The sequence below is a fragment of the Pituophis catenifer genome, unplaced genomic scaffold, assembly GCF_029215685.1.
Source record: "Pituophis catenifer annectens isolate HBS135680 unplaced genomic scaffold, rPitCat1.0.hap2 SCAF_2, whole genome shotgun sequence".
Lineage (NCBI taxonomy): Eukaryota > Metazoa > Chordata > Lepidosauria > Squamata > Colubridae > Pituophis > Pituophis catenifer.
In genome coordinates, this window is record NW_027256882.1 from 115,576,883 (window position 1) to 115,591,466 (window position 14,584).

Below are 14,584 nucleotides of genomic sequence, written 5' to 3' on the forward strand. Positions count from 1 at the left end.
AGGGCCTTCTCTGTGGCAGCACCTGCCCTCTGGAGATATGCATGATACCAGATCTCCGGGCTTTTTGCCGTGCCCTAAAAACTTTTCTTTTCCACCAAGCAAGGCTGGCGTAACCCCACCCCCCTTTTGAGATGTTAGATTTTTAATTGTCTATGGGTTTTAGTTGGGATGTTTTAAATTCTGGGCCAAAGTTGTGTAATTCTTTTAACAAATTTTAAATTTTGTATTGGGATGTTTTTATTTTGGCTATGCACCGCCCTGAGTCCAGCAGGAGAAGGGCGGTATACAAATTTAAATAAATAAATAAATAAATAAATAAATAAATAAATAAATAAATAAATAAATAAATAAATAAATAAGAAGCTCTCCAAGGTCCCCTCCAGTCCAGGGGTAAAATGCTCCCGGATAGGACGGGATCGCCCGGTCCAGTAGCGATCTTGGCTGGTGTTTCAGTGATCCAGTAGCGATGGTGGAGCAAAGCTCCACCCACCCACCTGGGTGTCATTACCTCTTGGTTTTAACCAGGAAGTAATGTTTTTTTTACCTTCTGTGCATGCGCAGAAGGTCTGTGTGCATGTGATGCGCATGCAGTGTGTGCGCTTCCGAACTGGTAAGGAAGGTAGGAAGGTAGGTAAGGAAGATTTCACCCCTGCTCCAGCCCTATGATTCTGTGTTCTGTGTTCTATTATCAGTAAGGGAAAAAAAATAAGGATCAACTTTTCAAACATAAACAGCATATTTTTTTCAATCTGTTTCAGATTGTTAAAATTGGTGTGCAAAAATCCTTCTTTCCTTCGTTCACCTGGTTGTCCAGATTTTTACAACTGAGATATACTACTTCTAGTTTTACTAACTATTAAGCAAAGGATTTCTTAATATCACCTTCTCATCAGTTGGTTACATGCCCCAAACCCTTCAGATAAAAACAAGCCGTTGAAGATATGAAATGTTTTGTTTGTTTTTATTTATTTTCCAGTTGTTCTAAATATTTTAGGTTGTTATTTCTATAAAAAAAATCTTGCTTTATTGGTTTGCTGAACATTACCTACTTGGACTTCAAACAAAAACATCATTAAACATTGTACTGCTTTTCGCTAGGGCTTTACATGGATTGAAAATGATTTAGAAGATGTCCTTAGGATCTTGCATGAGAAGAGCACCTGTCTATTACCTTTCTTCACACTTCTCTGCACAACTGAAAAAGAGTTGTGGTTGCTTTAAGGAGTTCACTCACTATAGTAATACAATTTTTAACTACTTCCAACTCAGGCAGCAGTTGGATTGATTTAATGTATAATACAGAGGTACTGTGCTTCTAGGAGGTTTATAGCACTTCCAAATGCTTTTCAAAGCATGCAGAAATGTATTTTTCTTCCATTAATCAATTCAATAATTGATTGTTCCCAGGCAATAACATCAGACACAATTCCAGATGGCACAGTTATTAACCAGCCATGACCTTTAAGCATGATATTTACTTATTTATCTAATTAACTTTATATCTTTATGTCCTGTAAGCCGCCTTGAGTCACCATGTGTGAGTAGGCGGCAAAATAAATGTTCTAAATAAATAAATATCTCTTCATTCTCCAAAGCTCAAGATGACACATTCAAATTTATCCTACAATCATATAAGATAAGATAGGCAAACAGCCACAAGCACAAAGTCACTTAGTCACAAAAAATAAATCTGTCTTTCTTAAGTATGGTCCAACAGTATAAAACTAGTTATAAACTATTCTGAGAATGGATTCTCCTAAATACTTTTTTTTTTTTAAAAAAAGACAATCTGTGGCCTGTAGGGTTATTGTTTCAGATATATTTCCTCAGCTAAACAGAAAAGAGTATGAAGGCTCAGTGGCTTAGTAACGTTGGAGATGGTCTCTGCTCTAGCACTTCAAGTTCTAGCACTGCATGCTTGGGTGAACTCCCTCAGCTCCTGTCCACCTAACACTTCAAAAGTATGTTCTACGCAAGTAGATAAATAGGGGCCACTTTGGTGGGGAGACAAATTGGTGCTCCATGCAGGCAGTCTGATTCCTGCCAATTTTGAACTTTCCCAGTTGCGGGGCCATTCTGCAAGGCATAGCCAGGAAAGGAGGGGGCCTACGATGACCCTGCAGGAAGAGCAATTTTTTTTCTGGTGCGAAGCCACCTTGCCCTCCTGAGGTGTACCTTGGGAAGCGCATGAGCATGCCATACAGCAGAACTGGTAAAAATTGGCAGCCAAACTACTACTCTATAATAACATTGTGGTCTCCTGGCTAATGTAACAATGCCATACACTAATAATAATAACCTAAACAGAAACAGAATGGCTACAGATAAAAATAGGACCAACTTCCTAATGGCTGTTCCATTGAGTTTCTTTGTGGGAAGCTGGAAGAGTACCAGAATTCATTCCTCCCTCTCTTCCTATAGATAAGAGTAGATATTTTTCTGTCTGAACACAAAGAGAAAATATCTGCTGTGAGCTCCATGTAGGCATCAGAAAGGGAATCTGGCCAGTAAACACTCAGCTCCATTCAGTAACACCGACTGCACCCCAATGCAAGGAATTACAGGGTCATAAAAAATAAATAAATCAGAAAATGCATATACAGGCGCAAAGCAAGTATGCCTGTATATACATAAGTTGAAGAGACATATGTAAATATGTAATATTTTATGTAAATAAAATACGCCTTAGAATTATAAAATTGGAGCTGCAATAGCCTCACAGATCTAGTTCAACCCTCTAACTCAAATCATTCCAGCAAATGGCTATTCAACCTGTGCTTGAAAATCTCCAATGATAGAACTCTCACGATTACAGGAACTGTTCCACTGCTTAATAGCAATCCCAGTAAGGATATTTTTATTTCGAGTTTGGATCTCTCTCTGAATGTTTCTGGTAACTGGTTCTTTTCTTACAATGATATGCAACAGAGAATAAATCCACGTCTCCCCTGTGACAACTGTTCAAGAAGTAATAAAAGACACACATCACATCTCCCTTTAGATTTCTTTTCTTTAGTCTAAACTTACCCAGTTATTTTAACAATTCTTCATAAGATACAGCCTCTCAGCATTTTTGTTGTTCTTTGTGCTATTTCTAGTTACTCGGCATCCAGCAAAATTTGACAAAATTTGCTAATCTTTAACCATAATAAAGATCTGACGATGAAATTGGACAAAAGTTCCAGGTGCTGTCTAACCAATGCATCACAGAGTAAATCTATCACCTCCCATGATCTGGACTTCTGTTGATTTAGCTCAGGATTGCATTGACTCTTTTGGCATTACCACACACTTAATTCCTTTATTTTTGTTTGTGTGCCCTCAATTGCTATTTAAATCTTTATAAGTTAGTCTTATTGGTAGAAAAGGCCCAAATCCCCCAATAAAAAGTCAAATTAAAGTCCAATTAAAATTGAGGCATAGGACAAGGCATAAGCTCTTTAGCTTGTAAATTGTAACCTGATGTACAGTATATTATGGGATAAGGCATAATGCACAAACAGCAAACGTTTTGCATATACTATAGTTAAAAATATGTTGTTCGAACAAGAAGTAGATTGTTAAAAAGAGAAGCATATTATTGGGAATTAGGCTCTGGTACTACTGAAATGACAGTTACAAAAAATTGTGATTAAACTATGCATAAGCTTGGAACATTTTTGCTATGTCCATTCTTCAGTAGAAAGTTGATTTTACAAACTCTTCCATGGTGTGTTAAATCTGGGCAAAAGGCACACTAGGCAGCATTGAATTGGGACAACATTATGAAGCAAACAAAATTTAAGGTTATAACACTCTTATAACAGAGTGTTTTCTGATTTCCATTGGTCTGGGCCTCAGAGCTCTCAAGAGCTTCTGCTCTTAAATTGGGAAGTGGGGGGGCTCATATAGCTTTAGGTGTTATACTACGTATTGACCAGCAGGGGGCATTGCATGATTGATTTTGTCTTGATTGAAAAGTATGACAGCATGTAGAAAAATTTCCTATGACCACTTTTCCTGAAAGTTAGGAACTCTCAGGGCAAGATATCTATAAAATTGAATTCAGTGTATAATCAAGAAGTGCTAGCCTGTGGATTCAACTGCTGTTAAAAGGTTCAATACAGAACATCTAGTATGAAGCATACTTATGCCGAAAGTGTACTCTAATAATGAAATTGATTCCATAGTGCCGTGATGGTGAACCTATGGCACGCATGCCAGAGGTGGCACACAGTGTCCTTTCTGATGACACAAGAGCAGTCACCCCAGTTCAGCTCCGCTGCGCATGTGTGCGCACCTCCCACCGGCCAGCTGATCTTTGGGTCTCTGCCGCACATGCGTGAGGGTGCGTGTATGTGTGGGGTGGGGGCGAATGCAGGGGGACACACGTGCATTTGTGAGGGGCACACATGCACGCATTGCATATTGGGGGTTCGAAGGCACCCATGTGCACTCTTTGGGTGCTTGGTCTGGAAAAGGTTAGCCATCATTTTCCTATTGGTCAGTAGTTAACATAGGTATTGTCTAAAAAGAGACAACCCAGATGAGATTAAGCCTAGCGTATCTTTTAAAAAATAAATAATTTTTAGAATATTTTGATATTTTGAGAAAAGCCAACCCCATGCAAAGATCATTGATTTGTATTAATAAGCGTGTGAATGGCCAATCACACATGATGTTTCACAGAATGAAGAAAAACAACTTGCATAGACTTCTTGAAGTCTATGATCTTAAAATGATTTAGGATATATAGAAAATCAACAACGTGAGATTCAGAATACATGGAATCTTTGGGGCCTAAGTTATTAGCTCAAACCTAGTAACAGAATTTCCATAGTTATGACATTCTCACTTTTCCACGCTACAAAAAATGGTCTTAAAGGTAGAATACATATATTAAATCACACAAGGACAAAAAAGGTCAAGGCATTTTTCCAATATTGTGTTATGCAAAATTCCCTTGGGCTAAAAATTATACTTAGAAAGTTAAATACCTTTGAAAAATTGCACAGCTATAAAACTGACAACAAAAATACTATTAAACTAACCTAATTTATTAATTTTACTCACTTTCTAGCCCAAATTGCACTAAATGAAGCTTGACAAGTTAGCTATTTCGGAGGGGGGTTTGTGTGCAATTTTAATAGACCAACAGTGTATGCAGCAAAAATTTGTGTATCACATATATCGATTTCAGTGCCATGGCCATTTCAGGTAAATTGTTTGAACAATATGACTATGATGAATATCTGAAATAAAAAGCTAACGGGAAAAAAAGTGCTGACCTACAGTATCCAATTCCATTTCATAGCTAGAAAGTAGCATATGAATCAACCTCAGTCCATTCTTTTCAAAAGCACAAATCAATAGAGAAGATTTTTTTACTCTTTAATAAAAAAATCAGATATGTTTATTTATTTTGCTGTTGTTGCTATTGTTACATGGAATAAACGTTTTAAACTAATAAACAATTGCCTAGGAATTTATTTTATATGCACCTAACCTACTATCTACTAAAGAATTTTGCATAGTCCCAACAAAATGAAAGTTATTTTGAAGAGACAGTGCCAATATTATGGACTTCTGGTTTATTAAATGATGTATTGGAAAAGGCTACGTTAACCTTTCTTGTCATTTTTCTGAATGTTCTATATATGTTTTTTCATTTATACATGGTTTCTACAATCCATTGATCTTTCTAATTCCTTATCCTTTCTTGCTCCTGATTAAATCATTTGTTCATTCTTTCTGAACACCCAAATATGTAGAGGTCAGACTTTAGCAGTCACAAAGAGACTTTAATAAGAATAGCATTTCATTTATGTCAAGGTTTTTTTTTCTCCTGGACTCTCTAAAGCAGGTTCTGACCAGTTCTGGAGAACAGGTAGTGGAAATTTTGACTAGTTTGGAGAACCGGTAAATACCACCTCTGACTGGCCCTACCCCCATCTATTTTCTGCCTCCTGAGTCCCAGTTGATTGGGAGCAAATGGAGATTTTATAGTATCCTTCCCCTGCCATGCCTACCAAACCATGCCCACCAAGCCATATCACACCCACCATGCCACACCCACAGAACTGGTAGTAAAATTTTTTGAATCCCACCACTGCTCTAAAGGAATTGCACTACCTGCAAAGATTATATACCTGTTACAGTTTACAGTATTTATTTTCTTGACGAAAGAACTTGGAAATGAAAAGTTGTTTGAGATTAAAAATAGGATGAAATAGGCTTGTAAAGGAAAGCTAAAAGATAATCATAAATGTGATGATTATATACTGCACTTTTCCTATGAGGACAAGTTTGTTTCCCCAAATAATTTTGGGAGGCATCTATCTTACATTCATTGAAAAGAATAATATGAAAAAAGAAGAACAGATGGGAGTGCCTTTGAAGGTTAGCTAGCTCTGGGAAAGGAAATTTATCCTTAACCCTTTTTGAAATTCCTACATAAAGCTTCACTTTTTTAATTAGCTGTTCCCTCCCTCATCTCTATTCATTTTTGTTCTCCCCTTTTACTTCCTTGTCCCTAGACAGCTTTCTTCCTTTATATCTTATATCCATCTTCCCTTTTATTTTTTCTTCTGTAAATAGGAAGAAAGGTTTGTGTTGCACCTTTATAGGATATAAAGCATAAGAATTCTTATAGCATAAGAAGTGTGTGTGTGTGTGTGTAACAGAGATATTGGGTGGTATATATAGACAAGAATCAATTCATTTTCCCTATTTTACTGGAAATTAGTTTTAATTAATAGTTATGAACATTGATCATACATACTCTTTGTGTCCAGACTGGGGATGGGTTCTAATTTTTTTTACTACCGGTTCTGTGGGCGTGGCTTATTTTGTGGGTGTGGCTTGGGGGGTAATGTGACTGGGTGAGTGTGGCCAGCTTTTTTTTTTTTTTACTTTTACTTTTAAAAGCATTATTTCTACAACATTAAGAGGTTGCAGGAAAAAATGCTTTTAGAAGCCTCTGATGATCAGGCAAGTCATTGGGATTGCCAGAGGCTTTTAAAGGAATTTTTTTTTCCTACAACATCCTTGGCTGAAGAGGTTGCAGAAAAAATGTTTTCAGAAGCCTCTGAAGATCCCAGATGAGCCACGCGATCATCAGAGGCTTTTTTTTTTAATTTTTAAAAGCATTTTTTCAGCCGAAGAATCTTTATTTTTGAAAACAGTTTTAGGTTGTTTTCAAACATTTTCAGTTTTAGCCCAGTGCTGAAGTCTATCAAGATCCTTCTAAAGTGTTAGGTATTCTGGTCAACTCGGTGTCTGCAAATTTGATGAGTCCCCTTTCTATCCACTCATCTAAGTCATTTATGAAGATGTTGAAGAGTACTGGACCTAAGTCAGAACCTTGTAGTAACCCACTGCATGGTTTCCTCCAAGTTCCATTTTGAGCTACCCATTATGTGCTATTGGTCAGCCAGTTGCAAATCCGTCTGGTGGTGATATTGTCTATTCTACATTGTCCTATCTGACCAAGTAGACCATGGTCTGATTTGCGAAATGCCTTACTGAAGTCTAAGTAAGCTATGTTCACAGCATTTCCCTTATCCACTAATTTAGTCACTTTGTCAAAGTGACTAAATAAAGTTTGTCTGCCATGATCTGTATTTGACAAACTGATGCTGGCTTCAATAACTGTCTTCTTCTTGAGGGATTTCCATTTTAAGCATTACAGGGGACAAAAATTAATTGTAAGCAAAATCACACAAAATATCCCATTCCTGGCCATATTTGGTCATTTCAATTTACTTAAAACTTTTCACTCTCCTGTTCCTGGCACCCCCCTACTCCTTTTGCAGAAAATTTTAGCTACTTAAATGTTCAATACAAAGTGCTTTTTAGAATTCATTAAATTGTCTTCCTTTCTGTATACCATTTACTTTCCTTTAATTCAATGTGATTGCGTGTAACAAGAATAATTTACTCTACATGGGGCCTCTAAGTGACATGGATACCTGTAGTCTTTCAAATATGGCTCCTCTTTTTCTGAATTAATTATGACTGAAGTGTTTGCTTTTATAGGTTTCCAATTATGCCATTTTGTATACCATCTTTTTTATTTGTTTTGTTCTGCATTTTGCACTTTAAAAATGCTCAGTCAATAAAATCCATACCCCCGGAAAGAAAAGAAAAGATAGATCCAGACCCCACAACAAAAGAATCACTCAGGTTTACCTGTGGTGTGTTATTTTGCAATGGCTCAAATTATTAGGCTCCTTAAGTACATAGAAAGAAAGAAGCATATAAATACAAATCACACCAACCGGTAACACAGACGATGCTAAATTCCTGAGCTTCTGCTCCAGGACTATTATAGCGGTTGTGTATCAAAGCATTATGGAATTTTTCCTTTTGTCCTCTCACCCACTCAATACAAGGTGAACAAATGTAGTTTGTATAGTAGCATTTACCTTCCTCACAGTTTTCGCCTTTGTATCCTACAGAGCAAACACAGTTCCCTTCAATGCAAGAACCATGGCCTCCACATGACGGATCAATACACTGGCTGATGGGTATGTCACACTCTGGCCCTTTCCAGCCACTGTAGCACAAACAGGCTCCTTTGGTGTATTGTCCATTGCCACTGCACAGAACTGGACACGCAGCTGGATAATTGAATAGAAAAAAGGAAACAAAACAGCATGTCAATATCCAACTTGTGTAAGGGTATGCTGACTTTACTAGCAAGAAACAGACTTTAAAAGGTGTTTGAATAAAAAAAAAAAAGCAATACATACTGTTCTGAATTACCATTTGAGATAATTTAGGTGTTAGATTTCTAGAGATGCAAAATATTTTTGCTGAAATATCTTCATCTTGATAAAAAGAAAATATCCACTGTTGGATTTGAATCAAACTTTTATAGTGCCAGAATTATTTCAATAAATACAACAATTTTCACAGTTGCCATAATTGATCATTTGAAATCAATTACATTAACAAATCACTCTATAAAACAATATCCGATTGGGCCTATTGAAAATCACAGCATTATCCTTGCAGACAATTTTTTCTAAGTAGTTTTGATGTTACAACAATAATTATAAATATTATTTTAAATATTAACAATATCAACGTGAACAGTTCCTAAAGATTGAGTAAATTCTAAGGCAAAATAATGTTAGAACATGCTATAGTACAGTGATTCACACCTTGACAAATTAGAATAAAACACACAAAGCTTCATTTACAGACTTTCTTGTCACAATCTTAAATATTACTCAGAGAATGTAATGTAGCTTCCATGATTTAAAAACAAACACAAGCCAAGTTCTTAAAAACCCATCTTTGCCCAGGTATATGGGTCTTTATGGATTATGGCTCTTGAAATGATGATTTTTTTTTTAAAAAAAGTGGAACTAGCTGGAATGTTATACAGTTCACAATTATTAAACCATACAGCCCATTTTCCATTTCTATTCAAATATGGTTGAGCCTGCTTATATATTATTAATTATTTTGTGTTTTCTAATCAGTGTTAATTCCTGGTGAATGCCTGGACAAATCCCTGCATTTTTCAGGAAAGATTTCAGAAGTGGTTTGCCCTTGCCTACTTCCTAGGGCTAAGAGAGTGTAACTGGCCCAAAGTAATGTAGTTTATTTTGTGCCTAAGGCAAGACTAGAACTCACAGATTCTGGTGCCTTAACCACTAGACCAAAATGTGCCTACAATATAATGATCATAAAATATATCCTTGGTTAATCTCCAAAAACTAAACTAGCTAGTATTTGGGTGGGAAACCACTAAAAAAATCTCAGAACTAGATTATTTAAGAAGAAAGCTTATAATTTGAATAAATAATAATACCAAGTTATTCCATGTGATATATTTCTATGATTGCCTATATACCATTCCATGTATGGAATGAAAAAAATGACTGGGCAGAATGGAAAGCATTAATAGATTTAGCTGGTTTATGCTTATTTATTTTTTATTTTATGCAATTTATATGCCGCCCTATTTCTGAGGACTCAGGGCGGCTCACAACGGTAAAATGCATAGTTCTTTATTAAATGATATAAAATTACAATCCAATTTAAAACAGTTTAAAATTCATTAAAAACCCCCCATCAGTCCAGGCTATGGAACAACCAGGTTTTCAACTCGCAGTGGAATGAGCGAAGGTCAGGGGCCATCCGGAGCTCCAAAGGAAGTTGATTCCAGAGGGTGGGTGCACCCACAGAGAAAGCTCTCCCCCTGGGGGTCGCCAGCCGACATTGTCTGGCCGATGGCACCCTGAGGAGGCCCTGTCTGTGGGAACGCACAGGGCGATTGGGGATTGTTGCTGGCTGCAGGGGGTCTGACAGGGCCTAGGCCATGAAGGGCTTTATAGGTGATAACCAGCACCTTGAACCTCACCCGAAGGGCAACCGGTAACCAATGCAAACCGCGCAGGAGGGGTGTAACATGGGAGTGTTGGGACGCTTCCATCACAACCCATGCGGCCGCATTCTGCACCAGATGAAGCCTTCGAGTGGTTTTCAAGGGCAGCCCTAGGTAGAGAGCGTTGCAGTAGTCAAGACGGGAGGTGACCAGCGCATGAGTACGGTGCGTAGGGCATCTTGGTCCAAGTAAGGGTGCAACTGTCGCACAAGGTGAACCTGGGCAAATGCCCTCCTGGTCACGGTCGTCACATGGTCTTCCAGAGACAATCGTGAATCCAGGAGGACACCCAAGTTGCGGGTCCTATCCACAGGGGGTAACACCTCATCCCCGATGGTCAACGATGGAATATCTCAATCGGAACAAGATGCCGGTACCCACAGCCACTTGGTCTTGGCAGGGTTGAGTCGAAGCCTGTTCCTCCCCATCCAGGTCCATACCGCTTCCAGGCACTGGGACATCACGTTGAGGGCATCACTGGGCTGGTTTGGGGTGGATATTAAAAGCTAGGTATCATCAGCATATTGATGATACTGCACCCCAAAACCATGGATGATCTTCCCAAGCGGCTTCATATAGATGTTGAACAGGAGAGGCGAGAGGACCGACCCCTGGGGCACCCCATAGGTGAGGGGCCTCATAGCCGACGTCTGCCAACACCACTTGCATACGGCCCAAGAGATAGGAGAACCACCGTAAAACGGTGCCTCCCACTCCCAACCCCTCGAGCTGTCGCAGCAAGATACCATGGTCGATGGTATCTTATATCACAATAACACAAACTTCCAATATAGTACTTTTCCTGGTACTTACCATTCAGACACAAGTCATCTTTTTTTAAAAAAAAAAAAATAAACAACCAATTATATTATGTTATTAGTTTTTTTTTTTTAAAAAAAACCTCCACTGATTAAAAAAATGATGACATCAGAACACAACACCACTATTATATTTCCTGTTAGGAATCTATTTGGTTAGCAGTTGCTGTACTGTAAAAACAGGCAACTATTCCTGTCCAACTAGGCAAAAGTCAAGCAGGATAAATAAATGTTTATAAATTGCTACTTTTGCTTACAAAAGTCTAAATGTGTGTATGGGATGGGAAGATGAGCTCTACTTATTACTGGGATGCAAATTGTCACACTCCTATCTGGGAACTAAAAGATTATGAAGGAAGAAGTTCATTATTCTACAGACCACTGAGAAGGACAGTATGGACTGACATACAATAAATCTATTGTCGGTATTCTTCAAGCTGACCCACTGAGAAATGCCTCCTCAAGAGGATAATTAATTCTGCATCTGCAATAATTCAGGTTAGACCATTCCTTGAGAATCCCTCCTCAAGGGGGTAATTAATTCTCCTTCTCCAATAAGTCAGACTAGATCATTCCTTTAATAGGAATTAAACTATTATTATTATTATTATTATTATTATTATTATTATTATTATTATTTATTTATTTATTTATTTATTTATTTATTAAATTTATATCCCGCCCTTCTCCCCGAAGGGACTCAGGGCGGTGAACAGCCGAGAATTAAAATAACATACAATATAAAAGTTAAAATGATTAAAAATAAATTAAATTAAACGGCCGCCCCAATTTAAAACCCCTAGCAATACAATTTAAAAAAAACCCTAAAACCTATTCAGGCCAGGCCGGCTTGCTGAAATGTTTTCTCTAAGGATATGTTTTCTCTAAGGAAAGAAATATCAGATAGTGTTTCCTAATCTCTATTTTTCCTACTTTGAAATCGCATTTTCTTAAGATTTGGACATTTAATCACAGTATGTAGCATAACAGAGCTTAAAGTACAGTTTCTTTGCTTAGGCCTTACAAAGACAAATTCCTTGAAAGATGATGATCTTTTAGCTCTTCAAGTTCTTTTGAAGAGACTATCTGTCTAACTTGCTCTTTATTCTTACAGATGCCAGGATATGTGCAATGTGTGAATAATCAGCCAAATAAAGCCAAATAGTATGACAAATAATAAGGCAATAAACAACAGTGTCGTAATTCCCGCTAGAGAGCAACACAGCTTATAGACTTACTTTAATTAAAGTATTTAGGCAAATAGAGAAAGTTTACCTGGTGTCAGAATTATTGCAAAACTAATGCCAGCTTTACTTGCAAAAAGGCAATAATCCAGCACTGAGATTTTTTTTTTTTTTGTTAGTAGAGGTCCTTTTCCTTATAAATTATTTTCCATAAGAATGGGTGTTTTGTTTTGTTTTTTATTCCGATTCGAATCAGTCTTGACTCCAGGCAACTACCTGGGCAAGTTCCTGCCTTTTTCTTGGAAAGATTTCAGAAATGATTTGCCATTGCCTGCTTCCTAAGGCTGACAGAGAGTGATTGGCTCAAGGCCGCCTAAGCAAGACTAAAACTCTCACTCCCAGTTTCTAGCCTGATGTCTTAACCAACCACACCAAATTGGCTATCGATAAGGGTATGTGGAATTAAACCTCCATGAACTTCTTAAAGTAAAATACAGACCTATTTCAAATAATTGGCTACTAAGATTGTTGAGGTTTATATGTGGAGCAAGTAGGGCACCCAAATGAATACACTATAGTTTAACCAACATAAATGACAAGCACATCTGACATAGTTGAATCTTTTAGATCATCTTAAAGAACAGTCATACAGAAAACCCATCCTAACAATCCAGCTGGGACATAAGTATAGTTTCCCAAACCAAGCTTCTCCACCTGATCCTGAAATGGCTGTAGTTGGACCTCATGTGACAAAGATATAGACAGAAAACACAAGAACCAGAAAATCAAAACACACAATGAAACCATTTAGGTCATTGAATATAATACTATTTCTCAGTGTAAAGTTCAGTATAAAGCATCCAGAGAATGACTGTCTAGCCGCCATCTGAATACATCTAATGGAGGGGAACCCATCATGTCTTTAGGTAATTGGTGCATTGTAGAACTTTTCTAATTATTCAGAAGTTTTGAATAATAAGTTTGTCTTATTATTTATTGAGGCATTATACAAATTCTTAAATAAATATTTAACATTGAACTATGAGTTCTCTTATCTCTTGTAATAATACTTCTTTCCTTTTGCTATCCATCAATATGTTCTGCAGAATGATGTACTGTATATTATCTTACATCCCTGATTTTGGGAACAAAGATTCAAAGTTTTCATCATTCTAACGAGAGTTGGGCTAGAAATGCAATATCTGAAAAGTTTACCCTCCTGTGCTATCAAACTACATGTTAGCAGGCAAGGCAGAGAATCATAGGACAAAAAACTCATCAGGTGTGTCAAATCCCTAATATTCAAAAACCATGTGGGGAAAGCAGCACACGCTGACTTAAGCACTAAAGTATGGATGCTTTAATTAATCCAGGGTGAATTTAATTGCTTTAGCTAAGTGGAAATTGGGTTAAAAATGATGCAGAGCGTGCTGGGGTGTCTTAAAAATCATGACATATGAGTTGGATGAATCGATAAATTAAAAGTGCACAGATGTTTTAATTAAACCCAAAGAAGTTAACAAAGATCACCAGAGACTTTTAAGCCTATGATTAATTCAATTCATTTTAAATACCTGTAGAGATATGAGGATGCCTCCATTTTGAGTATTATAAAAATTCAGCGCTTAAGCTGCCCTGAATATTTTTTTTAAATGACAGAAGGTAGTTCATTGAGTATAAGACCTTCCAGTACAGATAGGACAAAAGCAAGTTGTCAGCCCTGGAGGCCATCTTTTTCTTTGGATCTTCTGACACAAGTGATATGGAAGACAAATTTGGGCAACTTAGTTACCTACAATGGTAATAACCAAGAAGAGAAGTAGTGATCTTGTGCAGAATATCATACTTATACAATGAATGTCTACTATTCCTGAATGCTTATCAGTTTCTGTTTGGTTGGTTTAAATCAAAATATTACAGAGTAGGCAGCATTTTCTTATGGATGAAGTTAGCAAAGGGACAGCATTTATTTTTAATTGTTGTATGGCAGTTATGATTGAGTTATAACCTTAAGATATATGCAATCTTTTTCTTACAACTTGAATATCTGGTATGGAAGGTATCATGAAACATAGGAAATGTAAACTTCCAGAACATAGTGGAGATAAAGCTTCTGTACTGTACAGTTGTTTTTAGTATATCACAATTTAGAAGTGAGATGCATTGATTAAACAGAATGATGTGATTCTTCAGTCTGATTCTTT

At 37.1% G+C, this 14,584-nt stretch overlaps 1 protein-coding gene across 2 annotated transcripts in view; it reads right to left on the reverse strand.

Moving 5' to 3' along the window:
* Positions 1 to 14,584, reverse strand: part of TENM2 (teneurin transmembrane protein 2) — an 823,064-nt gene that overhangs the window by 158,710 nt on the left and 649,770 nt on the right. For both annotated transcript variants that reach the window (XM_070937374.1, XM_070937373.1), the window contains exon 10: positions 8,406 to 8,600. In XM_070937374.1, coding sequence (XP_070793475.1) covers positions 8,406 to 8,600 — 195 coding nt within the window. The remainder of the gene's footprint in view (positions 1 to 8,405; positions 8,601 to 14,584) is intronic.